Below are 21,718 nucleotides of genomic sequence, written 5' to 3'. Positions count from 1 at the left end.
CTTTTCCTCAGAAAGATCTGAATTGGTAACGACATGCTGTTCTTTGACTGTGACAACATCCTGTCTGAAATTTCCCTCCATGGTTATGCCACTGTTGAAATAAGTTGTTTAACTCTTATTCATCTTTTAGATATGGAGCTTTGACCACTTGCATTGTCCGACTTCAGAAAGCCCGAAAAACCTCTTAAAATTTTCTTAGTTAGAATCAGCAACCTGTAACCGCAACCTCAGAGAGCAAGAGTTGAGAGTCTACTCATGGCTAATCAACAGGAATTGAACTTTTATTGGTGTTGCCAATTGCAATAAAAATTGAATTTATGCCATTAGAAAGAAATAGTCTCCACAATTCCATCCCCGACATACAACAAATGAAACGCGGCATTCCGCAACTAAATGCATCCTCCATCACCGGAAGAATCCCAGAACATCTGTCCACAGTTCATCTTATAACAAAATACTTTTGGAACCTGTCATCAGTACCTTGTACATCATTTCTATTGTGAACGAACAATTTCATTGCCTTACAATAGAGACTCTACTTTGACAACAGTAAAATATGAGTTTATGCAAGGAAGAAACGGCATCTCAAAACGCTCGGCAAAGGAAAGAAGGCAAGAAAAATAAAGCTCAAATAGTCTCCTCTTTTTGAGTTAAAAGAAGCTGCGTCTCGGCCTTTCCTCCGCAACATTTACCCTGATGGCTCTCCCATCCAAGCTCTGTAACACCAGGCAACACAAATGGTCAAAATATATCCTCATGCTTCATTTCTTCAAAAGCAATTTCTGAAGAGGAAAAGGAAGCAAATCTTCTCGAAACTAGTGTAAAGGCTCGTCTCCACCAGGCAAAATGAAAAACAAAAATACTAGCAAGCAAGTTGACAAAACCATATGCGATATTCTTTAAAGCTGCTGTGCTAAGGATACATCTGAAATAATTTGCACAGGTTTCTTTAACCATGACATACGCAAAATCACTTGGATGAGCTCACCAGAAATGTGCAAAGAACATGAAAGATAGTAGTACCTGTCCATCAAGAGCAGCAATAGCGTCATTCATCTCAGTCTCAGATGCCATCACCACAAAACCAAAACCACGAGAACGGCCAGTTTCCCGGTCATAAACAACCCGCGCATTTACCACCTTACCATGTTCACTGAAAACTTGCTCCAGACGAGCATTATCCACACTCCATGGCAGATTCCCAGCATAAACTCTATATTCACCATCAAGGACACGAGGGAGGCGCTCAGTAGCTCGTGATCCTTTTGGTGAAGCCTTATTGACGGTTAGAAGTCTACCGTCCAAATCCTGTAGGCGAAGGTAATCGACCTTATTAGCATCAGAAATCAATAGACACGCCATTAGGCAATTTGCAGACAATTTGAGGAGTGGCAATCTCAACTACACATGGGATACAGGTAAGGGAAGTTATCTGATATGCATCGACTTTTCACCAACTACGTTAGTCCTTTACATCCATATCCAACCAAAATAATGCTCGTCAGTTTTATTCGCAAGATTCTCATGCCAAGATGCAGCTATGAGCAACCAGCAACACATTGCACAAAATGAACGAATGTGCAGCGTACTTAAGTCAAGAACGTAAGGCGGAAGCACTAAAGGCATCTAGACAGGACACACATAACCCAAGCCGCCAATACATAATTTATAATGTCATAATTCATGAAAGGTCTTTGACATATTTGAAAAGCGAAATTAAACTGACAATCAAGAGATTCAAATTGCAAAGTTTTGCTGGTTGAACAGACTAACAAGGAAAACCAGAAAATTGGCAGACATTTATATCCTTTCCTCTTCCACCCACCCCTTTCATCTTGCCCTGAACAAGCCCCAACAGCACCCCACTCCTCCATAATGAAAAGGTGTACCATGAATTGATTAGGACATGTAAGCGGAGGAGAAACCCAATCACCTCCACATGAAAGTGATTCTTATCAGGAACATCAACTTTGCATTGACATTTACTATCGCTTAATTCTGGATGAATGCGCGTCATGAATCACTATTACCATACTTTCCCCATCAAAACATTCCCATAGCGGGCCAAGACACACCAAATAGACAGTCATGCCGACGGCGACGTAGGATGTGCGTGCACGTGCAGTTAAATGGATCTCCGATATATTGGAAGGGATTTTCGGTTCGTCCTTACAAAAGTACGATCTTTTTATATCTCAGCATCTATATAACAATAATGATATGCAGCTGAAAAAACCAATCTCATCAGAACAGTAGAAACAAACAAGGTAAGATAGAGAAACTTACAAAGTGATGAAGCATTTCCACAGCCTTTTCTGCTTCTTCCACCGTACTCATTGTCACGAACCCGAACCCACGACTCTGATCGGTCTGCCTGTTATAAATAACCTGCCACACAATTCAAAAGAACAATGAACAGCCGCACCAAAACCCAAGACAAAAACATGAATCTAAACTCAACGAATTTAATGAAAAATCACTAAAAAGGCTCACCTCAGCAATCTCAACAGTTCCAGCTCGCTCAAACAACAAGGCCAATTTCTCACTGTCGATATCGTACGACAAATTCCCAACAAATATCTTCGCCTCCTCGGGCGGCTCGACAAAAGATTCATTCATTTCTCTCTCCTCGGAAAACCCATCTTCACCACTTTCTCCCTCGGCCTCGGCCTCTTCTGCACTCGCGTCCTCTCCCTCAGCTCCCCAATCCGATCCGAGGGCTTCGAGTTCACTCTTCTCTCGTTCTTCTTGCTGGGCGGCCCAATCTGCAGTGCGTGCCACGAACGTGACGATAGAACGATGATGGGGCTTGAAGGAGGCTGAAGCGAGCGTGGAGCGAGAGCGAGAAAGGTGAAGATTGAGGCGCTTGGAAGAGGCTGGAAGATACAGGTGAGGGCTTTTCAAGGTGGAGTTGGAGCGAGAAGGGCCTGAGAACAAGGACGAATTGGTCGTCAACAAGGCTTTCAACGCTGTCGTCGACATTGTCGCACAGACACACAACAGAGCGAAGAGAAGAGAAGAGAAGAGAGAGAGAGAGAGAGAGAGAGAGAGAGAGAGGGTTTTGAGGTTGAAGATAAGGGTTTAATTTCGCAAGGAAGAAATGACGAGACATTGAGACTTATATACGTCATCCGGTTCAATTCACAGACGGTAAGCCCGTACCTGTCCGGTCCGGACCGGCCCGACCGATTGACGTATTTTCTCTTTCTGGAAATTGACACTCAACAGCACAACGTAGGCATGTCACCGGAGGAAAGATAAATTTGGAGATCAAAGTTAGTCATGGAAGAAACAGACGTCCTGATTTTTGTTACCGATCTTTATTCACGAAATTTCATGGAACGACCTTATTGAAATTATCATTTAAGGGTTTCACATGAAGGAAAAAAAGTATTGTAAAAGAAATTATGGATATGCAACCCAAATGATACTTCATGTCGCAAATAGTTGGGCCGGACTGATCGGGTCAGCTTAGCTAATTAATATATATTTCTTTTTTGAGAATCTACGCCTCACAGCACAGCACAATATGAGCATGTTAATATTTGGAATTGTATCGGCTTTAGGAAGATAAACTTGAAGATCGAAGTTTGTCTCCTTCGTCGAATAAAAAAGGTCAAAAGTCTTGTTAATAAAAATGATTGAAGAGAAGAAATAATATAAAAAAAAAACTATAAAAATGTCATCAAGGCTGATCATTACTTCCACAGAAAACTAATTTGGACCAATCGAGCCGGTTCGGCTTGTTTCGTATATTTTTCTTTCTTAAAATCGACACTTCAAGTACGGTATAGACATATCAATATCGATCTTAATATATATCAGGGAAGGAACATAAATTTGGTGATCGAGATTCATTTCTTTCCTTGAAAAAGTTTGTCGTGATATGCCAATATTTATTCACGAAGCTTCATGAATGACATTGTCCAAATTCTCCTTTTCGGTAATTAATAAGCCTATGGTAAGATCCAGTGAAGTGATTTGCCACTACTTAAAGACACTTTACTCTCTTACCATATCTTAAGTTTGCTGAGGGGGTATGTGGTGTTGAGCTGGGGGCCGCTAGGAGCAACAAAGAGGTTGTTATCAAGTTGTCTAACTAGTTTGTTCCCTAACCTAAGACATGATCTTTTCCTTGTCTATATAATACCGTGGAGAAACTCATAATCATGTTTTCCCGAAAAGGAAAAATAGAGGGAGGGCACATATATGAGAGTATGAAAAAACCTGAATTTTTACGAAATGAAATTGGATATAAGATAACATCCCGAAAGGATCGTTGTTGTTATGAGTCATTCTCAGTAAATTGGAAAGCTGTAAAATGGTCTTTGAATCAACCGTCAACGTCATTGTTGTTATTACTAGTTTCATGTGCAAACTCCGCCTACATTGGGTGCTATTGAATGGAGTACGTCCGATCGACATGTAATGAATATTGATCATGTAGGAATGTTTTGTTTGATAGGAGCAAGAGACCTCGTGCAAAATGCGTAAAAGTAAAATGTTCAAAGTTTTACGGTATAGATATCAGAACCCCATTGGTTCCATTGTGGTATAATGCAATGTGGCGGTTGTTGTCAAATTGTACAAATTCCGTACATAAGATGTCTCGTCTTTTTCGGGAAAAAGTGTACCTTTTTAATTGCATAAGCAAGAGTGAGTCAGGTAAGCCCAAGTCCTAGAAAACAACCTCGACATCCCAGAACCTGCATTCTTCTGGAAGCTTAGGGGTCAGCAACTTGTCTTCCTCACTGTATGTGAACTCCACTTCCTTTGCATCTACCTTACACCACTGTGGCCCCGCCGCTCAAGTAACCACCGAACTGTCTACATCCTCGCACCTTGACGCTCAATACGCACGGTGAGGGGTCCGTCACGTGGGTGAGCTCTTCCATCGCCCCTCCCGAGTTGTACTTGTCGAGCAAACCGATCCGAGCGAAGCGAACATTCTGATCAAATACCCGTTCCAGGAGTCCATATGCTTAGATTTCTGACAAATGAGGGGTTGTGATGCAAGAGCAGATGCAGAAGAAGGGAATAAAACAGCAGGGGCTTTGGTGCTTTTACCCTAATGGGCGATATGGTGTATATTTCGCAACATAAAGTTCGCAATGACACTTCGAGAGACTCTCTCTTTGACAATGTTCGGAGCGAACCTGTGACCCGAAAAGTTAGTTGATCATTCAAGTAACAGTGAGATTTCCGATGCGGTATGGATGCGAGGACTAAAACACTGGCCTGTATGGAAGGCATATACTGCAGAGTCCCCTTCCCAATTTTCACCAGCAATGTCTTCGAGAAACTCTATGCCGAGAGGACGGACATGTCCGGAGATAGGCGGTCGAATAGGCGCTGTGATGGGCCTCTCCTGTCCTCCCTGTTTCAAAGGCCAAGCTCCCGCTCCTTGGCAATTAAACACGCCCACGATCCCGTTTAACTTGTTCAGATTCCATATCTTCAGCAAACCAAAGATTGCAAACCCGAAGCCTTGTTAGAACAAAGGTGTAATAGAGCCGGATCTAAGTCTCATGCTTACGGTCTTGTGTTTCGTGAAGCTGAAAATTTTTACCTTTCGCCGTCCATGACAGGGTCTTTGAACAAGCAGTCTCGAGGGGGCCGGCCAGCACATCGAGGTCTCAGAACAGACCCATTGGGCAATACCAGCTTTCGGAGGATCTTGAAGTCGTGATTACCTGGCTTGTCACTATATCATGTGATCATTAGCACAAGAACAGGATAGTAACAGAACGAGGGATTCATTGATATCTTATGTGTCAGCGTCAGCATCAGCATCATACATAGACCGAGCAAACGCCTATTGCCCTCGCTGCAGCGTGGAACCCGGCTGTGTTATGTTTGCTCTGCATTTAACACGCGAAATCAGAAATGAAAATCTGCAATCCTCAGCACGAAGCAGGTGAAGCTAAGTGCTAGAGCAATAGCTGAATGTTTAATCTGGCACATGGCTCAGTAACGCAGTCGAAAAATGCAAGCGAAGAAGGCCTACGTAAAACATGTCCCAATCTGGAACCGCAATCTCTCCAAGAAGAAGGCTGTTAAAAGCCACCGAGGCAACATGTAAGGTCTGAAATGTTGGTTCTCGAGGCATGAAATCTTCTGACGCCCTTGCAACCGAACTCTTCTTTGAACTGATCAGCTAATAATTAATTAGAACTTGTATCCAAACTCACTACTTACGAGAACTATGAACTATTGACAAGATCAAGAGCCATCCAGCAGACCTGTATATCGACTCTGTATTATGACACATGCAGCAAATGATATCGTTTTCTCTGAAGTTCCTCACAATCGATTGCTCAAGCGCTTCTTGATACTGCCTGGTCATTGCAACTCGTCCACCGTATCCTTGTCCTAAGGTTTCCAATATATTCTGAACAACTACCTTCGCTCCATCAGCACTGCATTCCGTCAGATAGCTATGGAGATCATCTTAAAAATCATTTATCCGCCGAGGGTCTATTAGCCCAACCCCATATTTCTCAAGGCAGTCCAGTGCAATATCTCTAAGATTGCTGAGATTTCCATCCAACTGAATCGGGGACACCAATTTCGGGTTGTACTTCTTCAATTTCTCGGACGATGGGAGTACTCCTCCCCAATAACCGGCCAAAGCATGCCACATATATACAAATCTGCATGAACGAGCAATTGCTAATAATCTCAAACTATACATTCTAAGTCATCCTCATTAGCAACAGGGAAATATGCCGAATGTGGACACTTACCTTACTCCATACTCGTCCTTGAAAAAATGGATCAAGCCATGCATATCGCCCGACACATTATCTGAAACAGGTTTCCTGAACTTACTGTTTTCTTTGATGTCAACTAACCAGACATCGAAACTGAAAGTCATCAACAGAAGAGGATTGTGATGATTCACCAATTAATGCCATTGTCATATCCATATGTAAAATAAATAAATAAAAACCACTAAAAGAAGAAGCTAATGCATACTCTGCAATATATGGTTCGCCATCTTCGTGAAACTCATCTAATGTTTCTTGCCACCCATCATCAATGATAAAAAATTTTGGTGAGCAGCCTCCATCTTTGAGACTGCATGAATATAAAACATCAATGATCCTTCAGCCTCATCTTATGGAGCTTAGTCTCAAGATATCAATATTACAGCCAAATTACCTTCCGGATTGACTTGACGATAGAAAGCATCCCCCATGCACCAACCGAACCAATCCAGATGCACCGGCAACTACTCAAACGAAGGTCGAAATTCAAATAAATAGACAAAAAACCATCATCGATAACATTGATATAATACTAGGGATAAGCTAAAATCTTGTTAACCTTCTTGTTTTCAATGCGGCTGAAGGTGGCTTTCTCCTTCTCCAGGATCCAATCCAAATGCATTTGAGTAGTCATCAATGTTGACAGACCAAACTTCTATTATTCAAAAGAAGAAGATGAAGAACCATGCCAGATTAAGCATACTTGATCGATTCTTTAAGGAGCTCAAAAGGATTGTGACCAGAGTTTATGAAAACCGCCTCCAAGGACTGTGTAGTTTGGACAATTGTGTCTCCTGAAACGACGAAAACATATCGTGGACTCGAGCATAAAAAGAAATACCAAGTGTTGCAACTCACTAGATTTCAGATCTTTCGCTGACCACTTTCAATGCAGAACTGGATCACATTCGCTGAATTCCCTCGCAAGCTCGCACAAAATGCTCCATCCAGAACTGGTAAAATAACAACATACAAGGTACTATCTGAATTTGTATCGCAATCTACTCCATTCTCTAGAGCGGACTTCTCTCCCGCTTCTACAAGAAGCATTTGGGTTTCTGTAGGAATCTCGTCGGCAGAGTCTCCGACTCGGGGCATCATCCACCAGATTTTGGCTCTAAACAAGGACAGGAATCTGCATTCCCTATCATTTACCAGAATATGCAAATCGTCGTTAGAATCTATAAACAGGACCTAAAAACCTCTTCTCTGAGAAGAACAATAAATTCCTAGAGGGCCGGTTAAGATTTCACTAGCTAGTTCCAGGCCTAGTACCCCAAGCAATTAAAAGATCAAAAACATGTCAAATGAGCTGATATTACTGCTGTAGCAGAGCTTTTCTCTATCTATCGGTAACATTGCATAAACATCAATCATCTACGTTTGAAAAACAAACATTATATCAGAGCATTCTTTCTTTCTTTCTTTCTCTCTACTCCCTACGAAAAAGTGAAGAGAGGGGACTAACTCAAGAACTCCGAGGGTGAAAACATGCCAGGAGCTAGGAGTTTCTGAGGTTGCGCCGATGAAAGCGGAGCCGAAGCCTAGCGGCTTAACGGTGACGATTCGGGGGACTCCAGTCAACACCACCTGGCGTCTCATGATGAGGGAGCCATCTCTGATGCTGGGGCTGGCTGAGATTGTCATGCCTGCATGTCAGAATTGGAAATATGTCTTCTTGATGTTTGACAAGAGGAAGCTGATCGAGAAAGCAAGTGGGTGGATGATGGGTCCTCTGCTTGCGAAGAGGAAGACCAGAGAAGTTCCTGAACAGCCGAAGCCAAGCACCGCCTGCCGTTTCGTAATTCTAGCAAGTTCGGTCGGTCACTTCCATTCAGTTTTCTAATTTCTTATTCAGTTTCTTCTCTTTTATGAACGACATGCGCTCTTCTGTTAATGGTCCATAAAGAACACCCGTTCTTGCCATCTTGGGCCGCACCGAGAATAACTTTGCCAATGCCGACTGCATTTGCACCATCGGACAGACGTGGCACAGCGACCATAATCAGCGCGAGAAAGATTATCTGTCATTTGGTCTTGGGTCAGTGAGTGATTGGATCTCCAACTTTAAAATTTTGACCGGAAATGGCTCCCGAGCACGCCATCCGTGCTACTACACGGCGTATCGATACTGACGTGGATATTTTTAATAATTTTTTTTAAAAAAATTGAATTTCTAATTATTATTTTTATTTTTATTTTACAGGCAAGGGCTGAAAAACCCTGGATGGCCTTGGCCAGATTTGAGTGAGGGCTCAGTCGAAAAGGCCATCGCAAAATCTGGGCGAGCCGGCGATGGCCTCTCCCACGGCCTTTGCGACCTTGCCCACCCCAAGCGACGCCTCAAAGGCCCTCGCTTAGGACCTTCGCAGCCCCACTGTTTTTGGGGAAGGCGGCCCTCACCAGCGGCCGCCGACCCTTGCCAGCAAAATGAAAGAGAGGAAAAAAAAATAATTAAAATTTAATTTTTTGAAAATTTTTATTAAAATATATTCACGTCCGCACGCCACCTAGGACGGCCAGCATCCACGTCAACTATTTCCGATCAAAATTAGCTGAATGGACTCAATTGACACAAATATTTTCGAATTAAATTAGCACCAATGTAATATATTTAGGATTTTTTTTTTGCTTTTTCCTATATTTATCAGTTTAGTCAGGTTGGGAGATTGCTTTTGAATGCTGTATGTTAGATAGCGCAAACTAAAATTGAGTGGATCTTCATGTAATGCGACTCCGATCCTACTTGAATGGGGGAAAAAAAAAAGAGTACTACCCCTCGAGGACCGAAACGATGAAAATGTGCTGTTTGAGGTTAAGGCTAGAAAGAAAAATCAAGTCGTGCCGTGCGACGGAGAGCGCTTGACCAGACGACGTGCCGTACGGTTAAGTAGACAACCGAACATCTAAATTCCTGGATGTGTATAATTTACTTGCAATTGAATCGGGGGCCAATCCCAAGTTCATGGACATAAAATTCGCGGCAAAGAGATCATTCGTATGAGCCCGACTCTTCTTCAGGCTCCCCCATGTTCTTCGCGACGAGAGTCTCGCGCTGGACAACAAGCTCATCTTCTTCCTCAAGAACCTCGCCAGTCCCGGGGTCTTCCCCCTTCGGTCGACGCTTGCACGTGAACCTTCTAAACTTGGGCCGCCTCCCCGTCCTCTTGAGTTCCTTCTCCTCCTCTGCATCTTCTTCGCCGGACCGACCTTCATTCCTCGGTCTTTGACAAGAAACTTCCGCCATCGACGGTCATGTCGTGGAAAGGAGGCGCAACTGAGTTCTCCATATATACTCATATAGAAGACAAGAGAAGAGAAGATAGATGAATAAATGCACGGTGGTTGCCTTTTCCTTGAGCCGAAAGCGGATGTATTGTCACACACAACATAGTTTATGTTAGGATTCGTTCGGCCGGCGCACAAATTACAAACGAAGTAAAGCTTAAAACGAAAAAGAAAGAAAGAAAAGAAATCAACACAAGTTTTATATTGGTTCAACCTTAAACTAGGGTTATATTCAGTAGAGAATTTCACTATAATTAGTACCTCACACCTCTGTTACATCACTCAATTACAAGTGAAGAAAAAGTACATATAACACTAGCTATTCATGGCTCAAACTCGAATTATCAATGAAAAAATATGGGCTCAAAATATGAGTAGGACCCACTCGAACCCCATCTCTACAGTTTAGTACTTTTTAGTGCAACTAACGTTTGTCCCATGAAGCTGGATTTTGCTGGTGAACATTACGATCTGCACTAAACAGCGACTCGAGGCGAGAATAAAATGTAATTAAGGATCGAATTATCGAGAGAGGACCCACTTCTTGATTGTTTACAGTTTCAACAGCTTACTGTGAATTCAAATGTTTGAAAGCGGTTGGTGATCGATTGAAGGCCACGGACTTCAGGAATCAAAGCCACTGAAATTGGTGCTGTTAGCCTAAGCGTTCTCCGCGATTGGCATGACCTAAGAGTCTAACAGGAGTTTACACAAGTACAATGGATGTTGGGCCGAGATTACCTAGTCGGCCCACTAGTTCGATTAGCGAAGGCAGTGGGCCGCCTCCTGATCATGACTGGACCAGGCCGAAAGGCTCTGACATTCGACAATCAGAGCCCAAATGTCCGACGGAGGTTGATCTGGGCCTGAGATGTACTTGAAAAGTGATAAGCTCGGTTTCAACTAATTAGCTTCAGACGAGTTCCTGGTTGCAGAAACTCGGGGGACTCCAGAAGCGCTAGCGTTTCGACACGAATTGCAGACGAAGTTATCGTGTTTTTTCGACAAGGTTCCCTGCAAAATCGCGACATATGCCTGCTACCGCTCCCTCGGAAGATCCCTTAACCAGAAAGCCGTCGATGTTGAGCTTAATGGAGCCTCTTTTCGGTGGAATCGACGCTTTCAGGTTGGTCTGCTCGCTTTTTAACTTGATTGACTGGCTTTGGCCTTTGGGTTCATCTCATAAGATTCTGGTGAGAAAATTGTCCAAAAAGACTTAAAACTATTGTATTTTTACCAATTCAATCTTACATCTTTTGATTTTTCTTATTTTTTTGTTAGAAATTTTGTTAATTGAGTTCCAAACCTTTTTAAGTTTTACCAATTAAATCTATTCGGCTAATTTAGATAAGAAATTGCTGACGTGGATATCGGTCATCCTATGGGGTAATCAGTGCTAACGAGGATAATTTTTAATATTTTTGGATTATTATTATTATCATCATTATTATTCTTTTCTTTGTTTTTTTTTTTTATATCTCTAGCCGAAGAGATAGGTAAGGCATTTCTCTTGAACAAACTTTTTCGCGTGGGCGATGCATTCTTACACGCATTCCACATTAAGATGCAGATTTGCGAATGGGAATTCAGTTCCCAGATCTTCGCCCATAGATCTTCGCCCACAGACCTTATCTTAAGAGTTTGCCACAATTGAATCATACGACAGGGTTTGGGCTTTTGCCTCTCACTTAAATTCGACAACTTCAATTTGATTCACACTCGACATATGAACTCTTAAGATAAGGTCACTTACTTGCTGCATAACTCATGTATCCTCTGGTTTCTTCATGTGTGAGTTGAGTCTGACATCATGAGGAAGGTAAGACGGTGCTACGAGCATCGGTTGTCTGTAAATCTAAATAGATGGTTATCTCAGAAAACGATTCTGTTGATGCGATTAAGAAATGTCCCTGTGGCTTAGACGAGGACTTATCCCGTTTGACAATTACAATGTCGAATAACATTGACTTAAGAGAGAAAAAAATGGACTCATTTCATGTGAATTCCATGTGAAAATGTCACTGTCGTTTTCGTTGTTCCTATGTTTCGCTGTCTAGATGGAGAACAAGATAGGGAGTTGAATTTTCGATCTCGTCGAGGATGATGGCTTATCCTCCGCGCCGCATCCGCGATTTTGACGCTTAGAAACACCAACATCACAAATTAAAATCCACAATTCACGTTCCATCATAACACCAACACATCCTTTAATAGGCACCTCTTTCGTTATTGTTTACTAGCTATATCGGCCATAAACTTCCTCCGCATCATAATTTTCACCTAAGAAATGTGCTTTGCTTTGTCCCTAAATTCGCGCGATGCTTTAGGGAAAATCCTTGAATTTGCAATTTTTCCAATCGAATTTAGTACTCGAAGTGAGTCATTTCATCTCTAATTTTGGCAAATTCGTGCGAGGATATAAATTCAAGCGACTCGTCATGTTTCCACGTTGAAGTTTACTCTTAGAATGTCGATTCCGCGCGTTGATTTCGAATTTCCACAACCAAGACGGAAGCGAAACTTGATAAGGAATAATTATTCAAATTCAAGCTTGGGTTGGACAAATTACAAGTTCATGATCAAATATTAATGGGGTCCTTATAAAATGATTTTTTTTAATCAAGATCAAATCAGACTCCCTTCACTCCATATCTCTTACTTTACATATTTTTTTATGAGATTTTATAGAATCACCGACAACTATTTAAAAAATTTAAAGAGTTCGATAAATGCGTGATTTAATATTTAATTATTTATCACTTTTCTTGCACGTGATGCTTTTTTATCTTGCCATGGATGGAAATGGGTTATTAGCCAACTTAATATAATTGATATGCCGACAAGCTACGATTTTCTTCTTTTTGTTAGAACAACACGCTACAATCATTATAGGCCAAATCTTTCTCTTCTCTTATATTGATAAGGCTCCGTTTGTTTCGTGAAAAATATAGCATTTTTGGAAAATATTTTCTAGAAAGCCATTTTCCAAGAAAATGACAAAATTTTATGTCATTTGGCTAAAGTCTGAAAATGCTTTGAAAAACGATTTCTACCGTTTGGCATGACAATAATTTTTGCACATATGGAAATCATTTTCCATTGAGAGATTGCGGTGAAGAGGGAAATGGATGAGACGAAGTGAGGGGAGAGGGCACGAGTTTGATATGAAGAAATTGGAAAATGATTTCCTTCCTTTCACATATGGAAATCATTTTCCACGGGTTTAGAAAGAACTTTTTCATTGACCGGAAAACATTTTCTCTGACCTTATATTTTCCGCCCTCCAAACATTAGAAATTGGAAAAAAAAAATTCATTTTTTTTTTTCGTGAAACAAACGTAGCCTAAATGTATATTGTACACGGTTGCCAATGCCAACTTGGGCACGATCCGACCAAGATGCCAAAAGCAAGACGCTAAAACTTGTCTTCGTATTTAGACATGTTCCATCTCCAGCAGCCAATAAAAAAACAAGGCAATTCACCTTTTTGAACGAAAAATTTGGTTGTGCACGTGGAAGAGAGAGAGAGAGAGAGAGAGAGAGAGAGATAAAAGATTTTTGTGACCGCTATTGGCTCATTGACCTTCATTCCTAGTCACTGAAATTTGAAAAGCATAAAGCGTCAACATTCTGGATTCGCTAGATCTTTCTACTTTGCAGACCCCAAAAATCAATTAACCATAAGTTAATATTGGCCTGACCCACCAAATAATTTGCCCATTAATCTAGAATCCACACACACACACACATATATATATATATATATAATATACATATATGTTATGCCTAAACTAAATATGAAAAACAATTCATTTTTCACATTTGCCAGGACGAACATAGGACATTGTGTTCACACTTACCTTACCAAAAAAAAAAAATAACATAGGACATTGTGGTTCACATATTAATACAGGAAAAAAGGCTACAATTTCACAAAGTTATAATGTGCGCTAAACTAGATGAATGATTCCATTCCTTGGAAAAAAAATAAAAGAAGGGATGAAACAAGAAGTAAGATTGAGTATTTTTTCCTTCATATAGAACATTACTAGTAGCATGAATTTAAACTAAACCTGTAATACATGGACAAAACTTAGATTGAAACCATGATCGAAGCGAGTATTAAAATGATATTTAGATGAGGTGAAAAATTCACATATATAATGTTATAAATGCTAAAATGTATATAATTGCAATGTGTAAAGATAATCTATAACTACAACTAATTTATGTGGAGGGATCCTATTAAAAAGATGAGAACCTCCGTTGTATTCTCAATAACTCATAAAATGAAATTTAGTTCGATGCAACAATGTTAAGGTTGACTTGCTTTTGTCATTTTTAATTTCTCGTAAAGACCAATGAGGATTTACTAAGACTTTTTATTTTTTGTGATTACGGATGGGGATTGATTTAGATGCGTGTGGTTTTAAAAGAAGCAGCTGTATGATTATCGTGATCGGCCTCGTCCTATGAAAGCAAGCCGTAAAAAAGAGCACATGCATTGAGAGGCGATAGAGAAGGGAGCCTACACAAGCTGTGAATCGACAAAAATCAACATTTTATAATCCGTATCTACAGTTTCTCGTGATGACCGATGAGAATCGATTAAGACTTTTGATTTCTCGTGATCATGGATGGGGATTGATTAAGATGTGTGTGGTTTTAAAAGAAGTGGCGATTGTATGATTATTGTGATTGGTCTCGTCCTATGATAACAAACCGTAAAAAAAGCGCATGCATTTAGAGGAGATAGATAATGAAGCCTACATAAGCCGTGAAACGGTAAAATCAACATCTATAATCGGGTTCAAATCTCACTAATCACTAACATTTCTTTGGGTTTATTAGATCTTAAATCATGAATCTCGTCTAAGAGCACCTTGCAGATACTAAATAAGTAGCCAAAAAAATCCGTTTATTGGAATAAGTTTTTGTTTTTGGGTTGAATGTTAATTGAAATGAGTTTTTTTTTTTTTGTGAGCTATGTTTCTTAGTCTTTGTCTAAAATAATAGAAAAATCATAGGATTTCTCTGAGTTGTTTCGCGCGTACTTTCGTTGCGTGGCTGGTGGGCTAAACTTGCACCTCTCTCTCTCTTTCTCTCTCTCGGCCTCTCCCTTAAACAAAGGCTGCGCTTTTTCTTCTCTTTCTCTCCATCATCCACATCTCTCTCCGCCTCTGCAAATGGAGTCTGCTGCAACCATGGCCACGAGAATGGCTTCCTCACCTTCCTCCTCCTGCTTGTCGTTCTCTCCCCACCCTGGCCCGAGCCCTAACACCAAAATCCTCCTCCCCCTGAACGGCTTCTTCCTCGGGCCCCGCAAAATCAAGAGGCAGCTCGTCTCCAGATCGCTCCGGTGCATTCGGTCGCTGAATCCCGACTCGGACAAGACCCCTGCTTCCTCTTTCTCCTGCTCCGCCGTCGCCTTCTCTCCCTCGCAGACCGACGATCTCGTGCCCTGCAAGCTCCAGTCTCTGGTCTCCGAGTTTCGGTCTCTGTCGGAGCCGATTGATAGAGTAAAGCGGTTGTTGCACTATGCCAGCCACCTTCCGAAGCTTCCCGACTCGGCCCGAACCGACTCCAACCGAGTCATGGGCTGTACCGCTCAGGTTTGGTTCATTAGTTTTTGCCTTAACGTGCTATTTCTGCCAGGATGCCTTCTCGAACTTGTCACCGAGAGATTATGCAGCAGGACTCATTTTTCTGTTGTCTACCTGACTGCGTGATCAATCTATCGAATCAATTTTTGCTGATTGTCATGTTTCATTGGAAATTCATCTGCAGTATATCAACCGCAAGGTGGCATGTCAATTTGTTGTCAAATTTGAAATGAAGATAGGATTTTTGCGACTTTTCATATAGTAATACTGCAGAGTTTAACTGGGTGGTCTGTAACATTGTAAAAAGTTGGATTATGGAAGTCGGAGGATGACTAAAAAAAAGGGTCTTTTTTTTGGAGGTTTTCTGTTATTAAGCTCAAAAGTATTGAGCGGGATGACCAGATTTTGCTTCATTGTAAATTTCAAGTGTTACTGTTTTTTTGATCTGATTTTCCCTATATCATTTTCGTTATACCATTATAACTGTGCAGGTGTGGTTAGAGGTGAAATTGGAAGCAGATGGTAGAATGAGATTTGCGGCTGATAGTGATTCAGAGATCACTAGAGGATTCTGTTCGTGTTTGATCTCGTTATTAGATGGGGCTGCAGCTGAGGAGGTTTTGAAGTTGAAAACAGAGGATTTGGCAGCACTAAATGTAGGGATCCCAGGGGCTGAACGCTCCCGTGTTAATACGTGGCATAATGTGCTGATTAGCATGCAAAAGAGGACTAAGGCCTTAATTGCAGAGCGAGAGGGGAAGGCACCATTCGATCCATTCCCATCTTTGGTCGTGAATGTGGATGGTATTCAAGCAAAGGGAAGCTATGCTGAAGCTCAGGTTAGCAATATGCCTAGTGGACAGTTTCATGTTTATTGGGAGCTTTTATGTGAAAAAATGGCTAAGAGATTCCATTTGATGCTTGTGGAGTTGAGCCTAGAATTTTAGATTGTTTATTGTAGACTGTAAGCCTAGCTGAATAAGGGATATGTGTTGTGCATATAAGAAACACAGGGTGTTTTCTTTTCATGTTTCTTTTCTTAGCTATCATATGTTGAAATTGAAAGAAAATGTTGAAATGCCTTGGCACTGTTGTTTGCTGAACAAGTCCTTGCACTTAGGGAAAGATTTTCTCGAGCCTCTTATTCTATCTCCGATGTGAATTTTGGAGTAAACTCATTGATTTTGGGACAACTCCATCGAACTTGTTCAGTATATCAAGGAGGGAACCTCATGCATATGGTTTTTCGAATGGAACATGTAAAAGCAAGGATAGAGTGGGTTTGTTCCACATGCATTCTTTTATTGTTCTACTTATTACCTTCATGAAGATTGTGTTATACCATCTCAAAGTCTAAACTGGTGGACTTGGCATGGCGAATAAGAACCTAAGCTTCCTAATAGTTTAATTGCAGGCGAGATATTTGTCTCCTGATGAGTTTAAGGTGAAAGAACTTGTCAATGTGCTTAAGGAGAAGAAAATTGGTGTTGTTGCACATTTTTACATGGACCCTGAAGTCCAAGGCATCCTAACAGCTGCACAGAAGCAGTGGCCTCATATCCATATATCTGATTCCTTGGTGATGGCAGATTCTGCAGTGAAGATGGCAAAATCTGGATGCCAGTTCATAACTGTCCTGGGAGTAGATTTCATGTCAGAAAATGTTCGTGCCATACTCGATCAAGCTGGCTTTGCAGAGGTAAACTCTAAGTTTAAACAATGGTTTTGCATTTATAGATATCATGTCAGAAATATACTTGATCAAGCCAGCTTTGCAGAAGTAAACTCAATCAAGCTGGTCTAAGGATGGCCTATCGGAAGAAAGTTAAAAATTAGAAGTGCAAACTTTCTGTCCGAATCAGTCAAATGGATGAACTTATGTTTAACCTTTTCATGGACACCTGACAGATGATTCATGAATTTTTCTTTTTACATACAAATATGCAGGTTGGCGTTTACCGGATGTCAAACGAACGTATCAGCTGTTCATTAGCAGATGCTGCTTCTTCTCCTGCTTACACAAATTATTTGGAGGAAGCTTCTCATTCTCCACCATCTTTGCACGTCGTCTACATCAATACTTCCCTCGAAACAAAAGCTTATGCCCATGAGCTTGTGCCTACAATTACATGTACTTCCTCAAATGTTGTTCAAACTATTCTGCAGGTTTGTTGCACAAAAGTGTTTCCTGCATTTAGCCTCATTGGACTCCGCATCTTCTCATTCTGACCTTTTTCTCCTAGGCTTTTGCTCAAGTGCCAGATTTGACTGTTTGGTATGGACCTGATTCTTATATGGGTGCAAATATTAAGGAGTTGTTCCAGCAGATGACTATGATGACTGATGAGGAAATTCATGAAATCCACCCAGGACACAATAGACAATCAATCAGGTCATTGCTGCCTTGCCTGCACTATTACCAGGTCCTCTTCTCTATCAATCTTATAACTCGTCCAACTCTATCAATATTTCAGCCAATACACGAATATGGCTACATATTAATTGATATTGCCTTGCCTTACTGTGTCGCACAAGCTTTTCATCTGTTTCTGTTTTTTCTCATGTGAATAAATGTTTTTGGTGCCCGCGGTACGCGATTTCACTCGGTACTGGCGCGTACTTTTTGGGAGTTTTCTCCTGATCAAAGGTTGATTTACTTATATGGTATTATTGGGAACAATATTTTGAAAGCACTTGATTTACTGGAGAATATATCTATTATGGTGAAGATTTTGGTTGGTATCTGCATGAATACATCTCGACAGTCATTGTCTCTATACATACATATAAATATACAAGTGTTTTGAAGTGTGGCCATCTCAATTCTTTTCCCTAACAGGAGGGAACATGCATTGTACATCACCTTTTTGGACATGAAGTTGTGGAGAAGATAAATGAAATGTATTGTGATGCTTTCCTGACTGCTCATTTTGAAGTCCCTGGGGAAATGTTCTCTCTTGCAATGGAAGCAAAGAGAAGAGGAATGGGGGTAGTTGGTTCCACCCAAAATATATTGGATTTCATTAAACAGAGGGTTCAAGATGCCTTGGATAGAAAGGTCAATGACCACCTTCAATTTGTCTTGGGAACAGAATCGGGAATGGTGACTTCAATTGTTGCAGCTGTTCGGAATCTCTTAGCTTCTGTAGAGTCTTCTGCAGGGGTACCAAAGATTAATGTGGAGATTGTTTTTCCAGTATCTTCAGAATCAATTACTGGAACATCAACAAATGCATCCCCTCCCATGAGTTCAGTCAAAATGGGTGATGTTGTGTTACCTGTCATTCCTGGAGTTGCAACTGGAGAAGGCTGTTCTATACATGGTGGCTGTGCATCTTGTCCCTATATGAAGGTCCGTTTTAGCTTCTATGGTAGTTGTCATAGTTTTTACAATGAAGTCCTCTGAGGTTTGCTATTGCAAGCTGGATGTTGGCCTGATGCATGCTGTGCATTGTATTTAAAACTAGGTTCATGCAGATCTGAGATGTTACCGGCAACATATGTCCATATAGGACCAGTGATAGAATTACAGGTTGACGAGAAAATAATGATTCAGTTTGTTCGAAGTGTCCAAAATGGAGCTTTTTGGGAGGGATTGCCAATTTGCATGTGATAAGTCAGTGATTTGAGGAAACGGTTGATAGTAAGCGGGTAATTTATGTTACATGCTATATGTAGTTAAGTGACAGTTGTTCTGTTTGCATGCACCTTTCTATCAGGGTAGCCTTTATCTTTGTTGTCATTTTTGTTGCTTGGGAATTCGCATGTGTGATTTTTCCTGCCCATGCCAATATCATGCTTACAAGTCACTGAGCTTTTGATGATTCTTCCTGTTATTTTGACTATCATGTGCGGCCCGTATTTTGGTCATACTAGGGAGAAGTGGAACTGTCATCGCCTAGAGTTATGCTTTTTAGACATGAACATAGTTTGATCTGGACGATCAATTTGCTTAGTGGCTCAGCCACCCAGAATTTAGTTATGTACATGAATCATGGGGTACTAATTTCTGCTCACCTTGACTTGACTTTAATATTTTTTGTTAGTTACTTGATAAATTAGTTAGTTGCATGTTTTATTTGGTGCTTTAAAAGGTTCAGAGTTGATGTTGTGCGAGACTTATGACTGTGGAACCTGCATGACTTGTTTTTGTCGTGCAGATGAATTCTCTGACCTCACTTTTGAATGTTTGCCACAACTTGCCGGATGATAAGAATGCCCTTTCAGCCTTTAGGGCGGAGCGATTCAAGTCACGAACACCTCATGGGAAGGCAATTGCAGAAGTTGGATGTGAGCCGATTTTGCACATGAGACATTTCCAGGTTAATATCCTGTCCGGGTTGATCAACCTTTCGCTTTAGCTGTCTCAAACGTGCTGATTCAAAGTACTTTACATCCACAGGCTACAAAGAAGCTGCCCGAGGAGCTTGTCGATCAAATACTTCATCCTAACAGTAATGGCATGCCTGCATTGTGAGATTAGGAAGGCCGTGATTTGGAGAATTCTGGTGTCCCTGCCCAGTGGATGTCTCGGAACGGGACGATACGGTGAACTTAAGAAGCAGGCAGAGATGGATACCGTATTAGAGCCGGTGGTTTATTCAGTTGGAAGTTTTGTCTGAACTCTATGCTGGGGAGGATGCTGCTAGCATTTTGGTATTTCTTGGATTACACGAAGCGCTTTCTCTCTCTCTCTCTCGAGAGCGCGACACAGTTAGATTAGGGTTAGTGATGGCCGTGATTGACGCGATCCATGAATAATTACAGTTTGTAACGAAACAGGCTTTAGCTTTTCAGGATAACGGATAGGGGGATAAATGCTAAAGGATGAAGATTTTATTAATCTTGGGAAGAAGCTCTCCATTTTACCTTTAAGCTGTGGCTTTGGCCCGATTGCATGATCTAACTCGAATCTGATTTGTTTGCTCCCCCACAAAAGCATAAATCAAATGAAAAAAAAATGTAGTGGCGCTAAAAATTCATATGATCCATCTGATGCACGTGGAGTTTTTCTTACGAAGGATATCAAGGTGATTGTGCCGTGCCCTGCCATCTCGAGTAACCGATTTAACCAGTGAAAACTGTAAAAACGATATGCAACTGTCATGATACGGCATCGACGGTTTTTTTTTTTTTTTTGGACTCGGATGTTGTATGGTATTAGAAGGAATTCCTTTTCCTAGTTTGCAGGTCATCAATCCTATGATATTTGTGTCCCACGTAGTTTGAAATCCAATTGTTTTGTTTCAAACCACATTATATTCAAGATATGTGTCTTGTCAATATTTAGTGAATATAGAAAAATAAAAAAAACAGCTCATTTTAATTAGATTTTAAATCTTCAACCGAAAAAAAGGAGAGGTTTTATATCATATCTTTATATTTTAATAGCCAACTAGTAAAAGTAATTAACAAGCCTCATTCTCTTAGCACGATGCAAGTTTATAATCTTTGTACACATATGTATAGATAAAGGATGAGGAAGAATGACTCTTACAGAAGTTACTGGTCTTATCACCCTTTGCTAATCAAAACCTTCCCCAAAGAAAAAAACTATTTACTAGTCGAAATCAAAATACGTCCTGCGAAGCAGATAAACGTGATATACAAACCCTTTATCTATGTTCTGCAAGTACTAAACTAGTCCTAATGCCCTCCAGACCAAATGGTAATATTATATCAATAATGAATGCCCTAAGCTAAACCCGAAGCAATTTTGATGGGATACTATGGCTCCGCTTGGGAAGGGCTTTTCCAAAGGGCTTTGGGCGTTCGAAACTTCTTGAGCCAAATGTTGGGTGTCTTTGGAATTTTATCTCAAATGGTCTTGAGGATAAGTAAGCCTTGGGAAGACTGACAGCCCAAGACAGTTCTTGAGGTGCTTGGGCTTTTAGCATTCTCGGCATGCTAGTCACTGGGGTTTAGTAAAAAAATTTCTTCAAAAAGACCCTCATCAATTTTTCTGTTTTTTAACTGTTCATCTTCTTTGTTTGAGTTTAGCTAGCAAGGAGCTAGCGTCGGGCTGGCGACAGTCACCTTGGGTCGTGCAACTCTCGC

The 21,718-nt window shown here is 40.9% G+C and overlaps 2 protein-coding genes, 1 long non-coding RNA gene and 1 pseudogene across 3 annotated transcripts; 2 read left to right on the top strand and 2 right to left on the bottom strand.

Annotated features, from left to right (window-relative positions):
• Nucleotides 1-297: 297 nt before the first annotated feature.
• On the bottom strand, nucleotides 298-3,086 carry LOC115749500 (28 kDa ribonucleoprotein, chloroplastic-like). Its single transcript, XM_030686322.2, has 4 exons — nucleotides 2,494-3,086; nucleotides 2,287-2,388; nucleotides 1,024-1,308; nucleotides 298-716 (listed from the first exon to the last, which is right to left on the bottom strand). The coding sequence occupies exons 1-4, from the start codon at nucleotides 2,980-2,982 to the stop codon at nucleotides 651-653; spliced, it is 942 nt and encodes a 313-aa protein (XP_030542182.1). The 5' UTR covers nucleotides 2,983-3,086; the 3' UTR covers nucleotides 298-650.
• LOC125315907 lies at nucleotides 3,014-20,589 on the top strand. The gene is made up of 2 exons (XR_007199185.1): nucleotides 3,014-3,058; nucleotides 20,376-20,589. It is a non-coding gene; the product is annotated as an uncharacterized LOC125315907 (long non-coding RNA).
• LOC115749495 lies at nucleotides 4,679-8,417 on the bottom strand (annotated as a pseudogene).
• LOC115749499 (quinolinate synthase, chloroplastic) lies at nucleotides 15,190-20,504 on the top strand. Its single transcript, XM_030686321.2, has 8 exons — nucleotides 15,190-15,670; nucleotides 16,153-16,500; nucleotides 17,076-17,360; nucleotides 17,609-17,827; nucleotides 17,905-18,084; nucleotides 18,501-19,013; nucleotides 19,822-19,983; nucleotides 20,064-20,504. Exons 1-8 carry the CDS (start codon nucleotides 15,245-15,247, stop codon nucleotides 20,136-20,138), a joined length of 2,208 nt encoding a protein of 735 aa, XP_030542181.1. The 5' UTR covers nucleotides 15,190-15,244; the 3' UTR covers nucleotides 20,139-20,504.
• Nucleotides 20,590-21,718: the final 1,129 nt, after the last annotated feature.

The sequence above is a fragment of the Rhodamnia argentea genome, chromosome 7 (genome assembly GCF_020921035.1).
Source record: "Rhodamnia argentea isolate NSW1041297 chromosome 7, ASM2092103v1, whole genome shotgun sequence".
NCBI lineage: Eukaryota > Viridiplantae > Streptophyta > Magnoliopsida > Myrtales > Myrtaceae > Rhodamnia > Rhodamnia argentea.
This window is presented reverse-complemented; position numbering and strand designations above follow the sequence as displayed.

Bases quoted from the DNA above. Each gene is read 5' to 3' on its own strand.
- LOC115749500 (XM_030686322.2), bottom strand. From the start codon at position 2,982: ATGTCGACGACAGCGTTGAAAGCCTTGTTGACGACCAATTCGTCCTTG. The intron at 1,309-2,286 runs GTAAGTTTCTCT...CTTCGCCTACAG, and splicing joins TGGAAATGCTTCATCACTTT to GATTTGGACGGTAGACTTCT. The intron at 717-1,023 runs GTACTACTATCT...CTGGTGTTACAG, and splicing joins TTGCTGCTCTTGATGGACAG to AGCTTGGATGGGAGAGCCAT.
- LOC115749499 (XM_030686321.2), top strand. From the start codon at position 15,245: ATGGAGTCTGCTGCAACCATGGCCACGAGAATGGCTTCCTCACCTTCC. The intron at 17,828-17,904 runs GTTTGTTGCACA...TTTTTCTCCTAG, and splicing joins TTGTTCAAACTATTCTGCAG to GCTTTTGCTCAAGTGCCAGA. The intron at 19,014-19,821 runs GTCCGTTTTAGC...TTTGTCGTGCAG, and splicing joins CATCTTGTCCCTATATGAAG to ATGAATTCTCTGACCTCACT.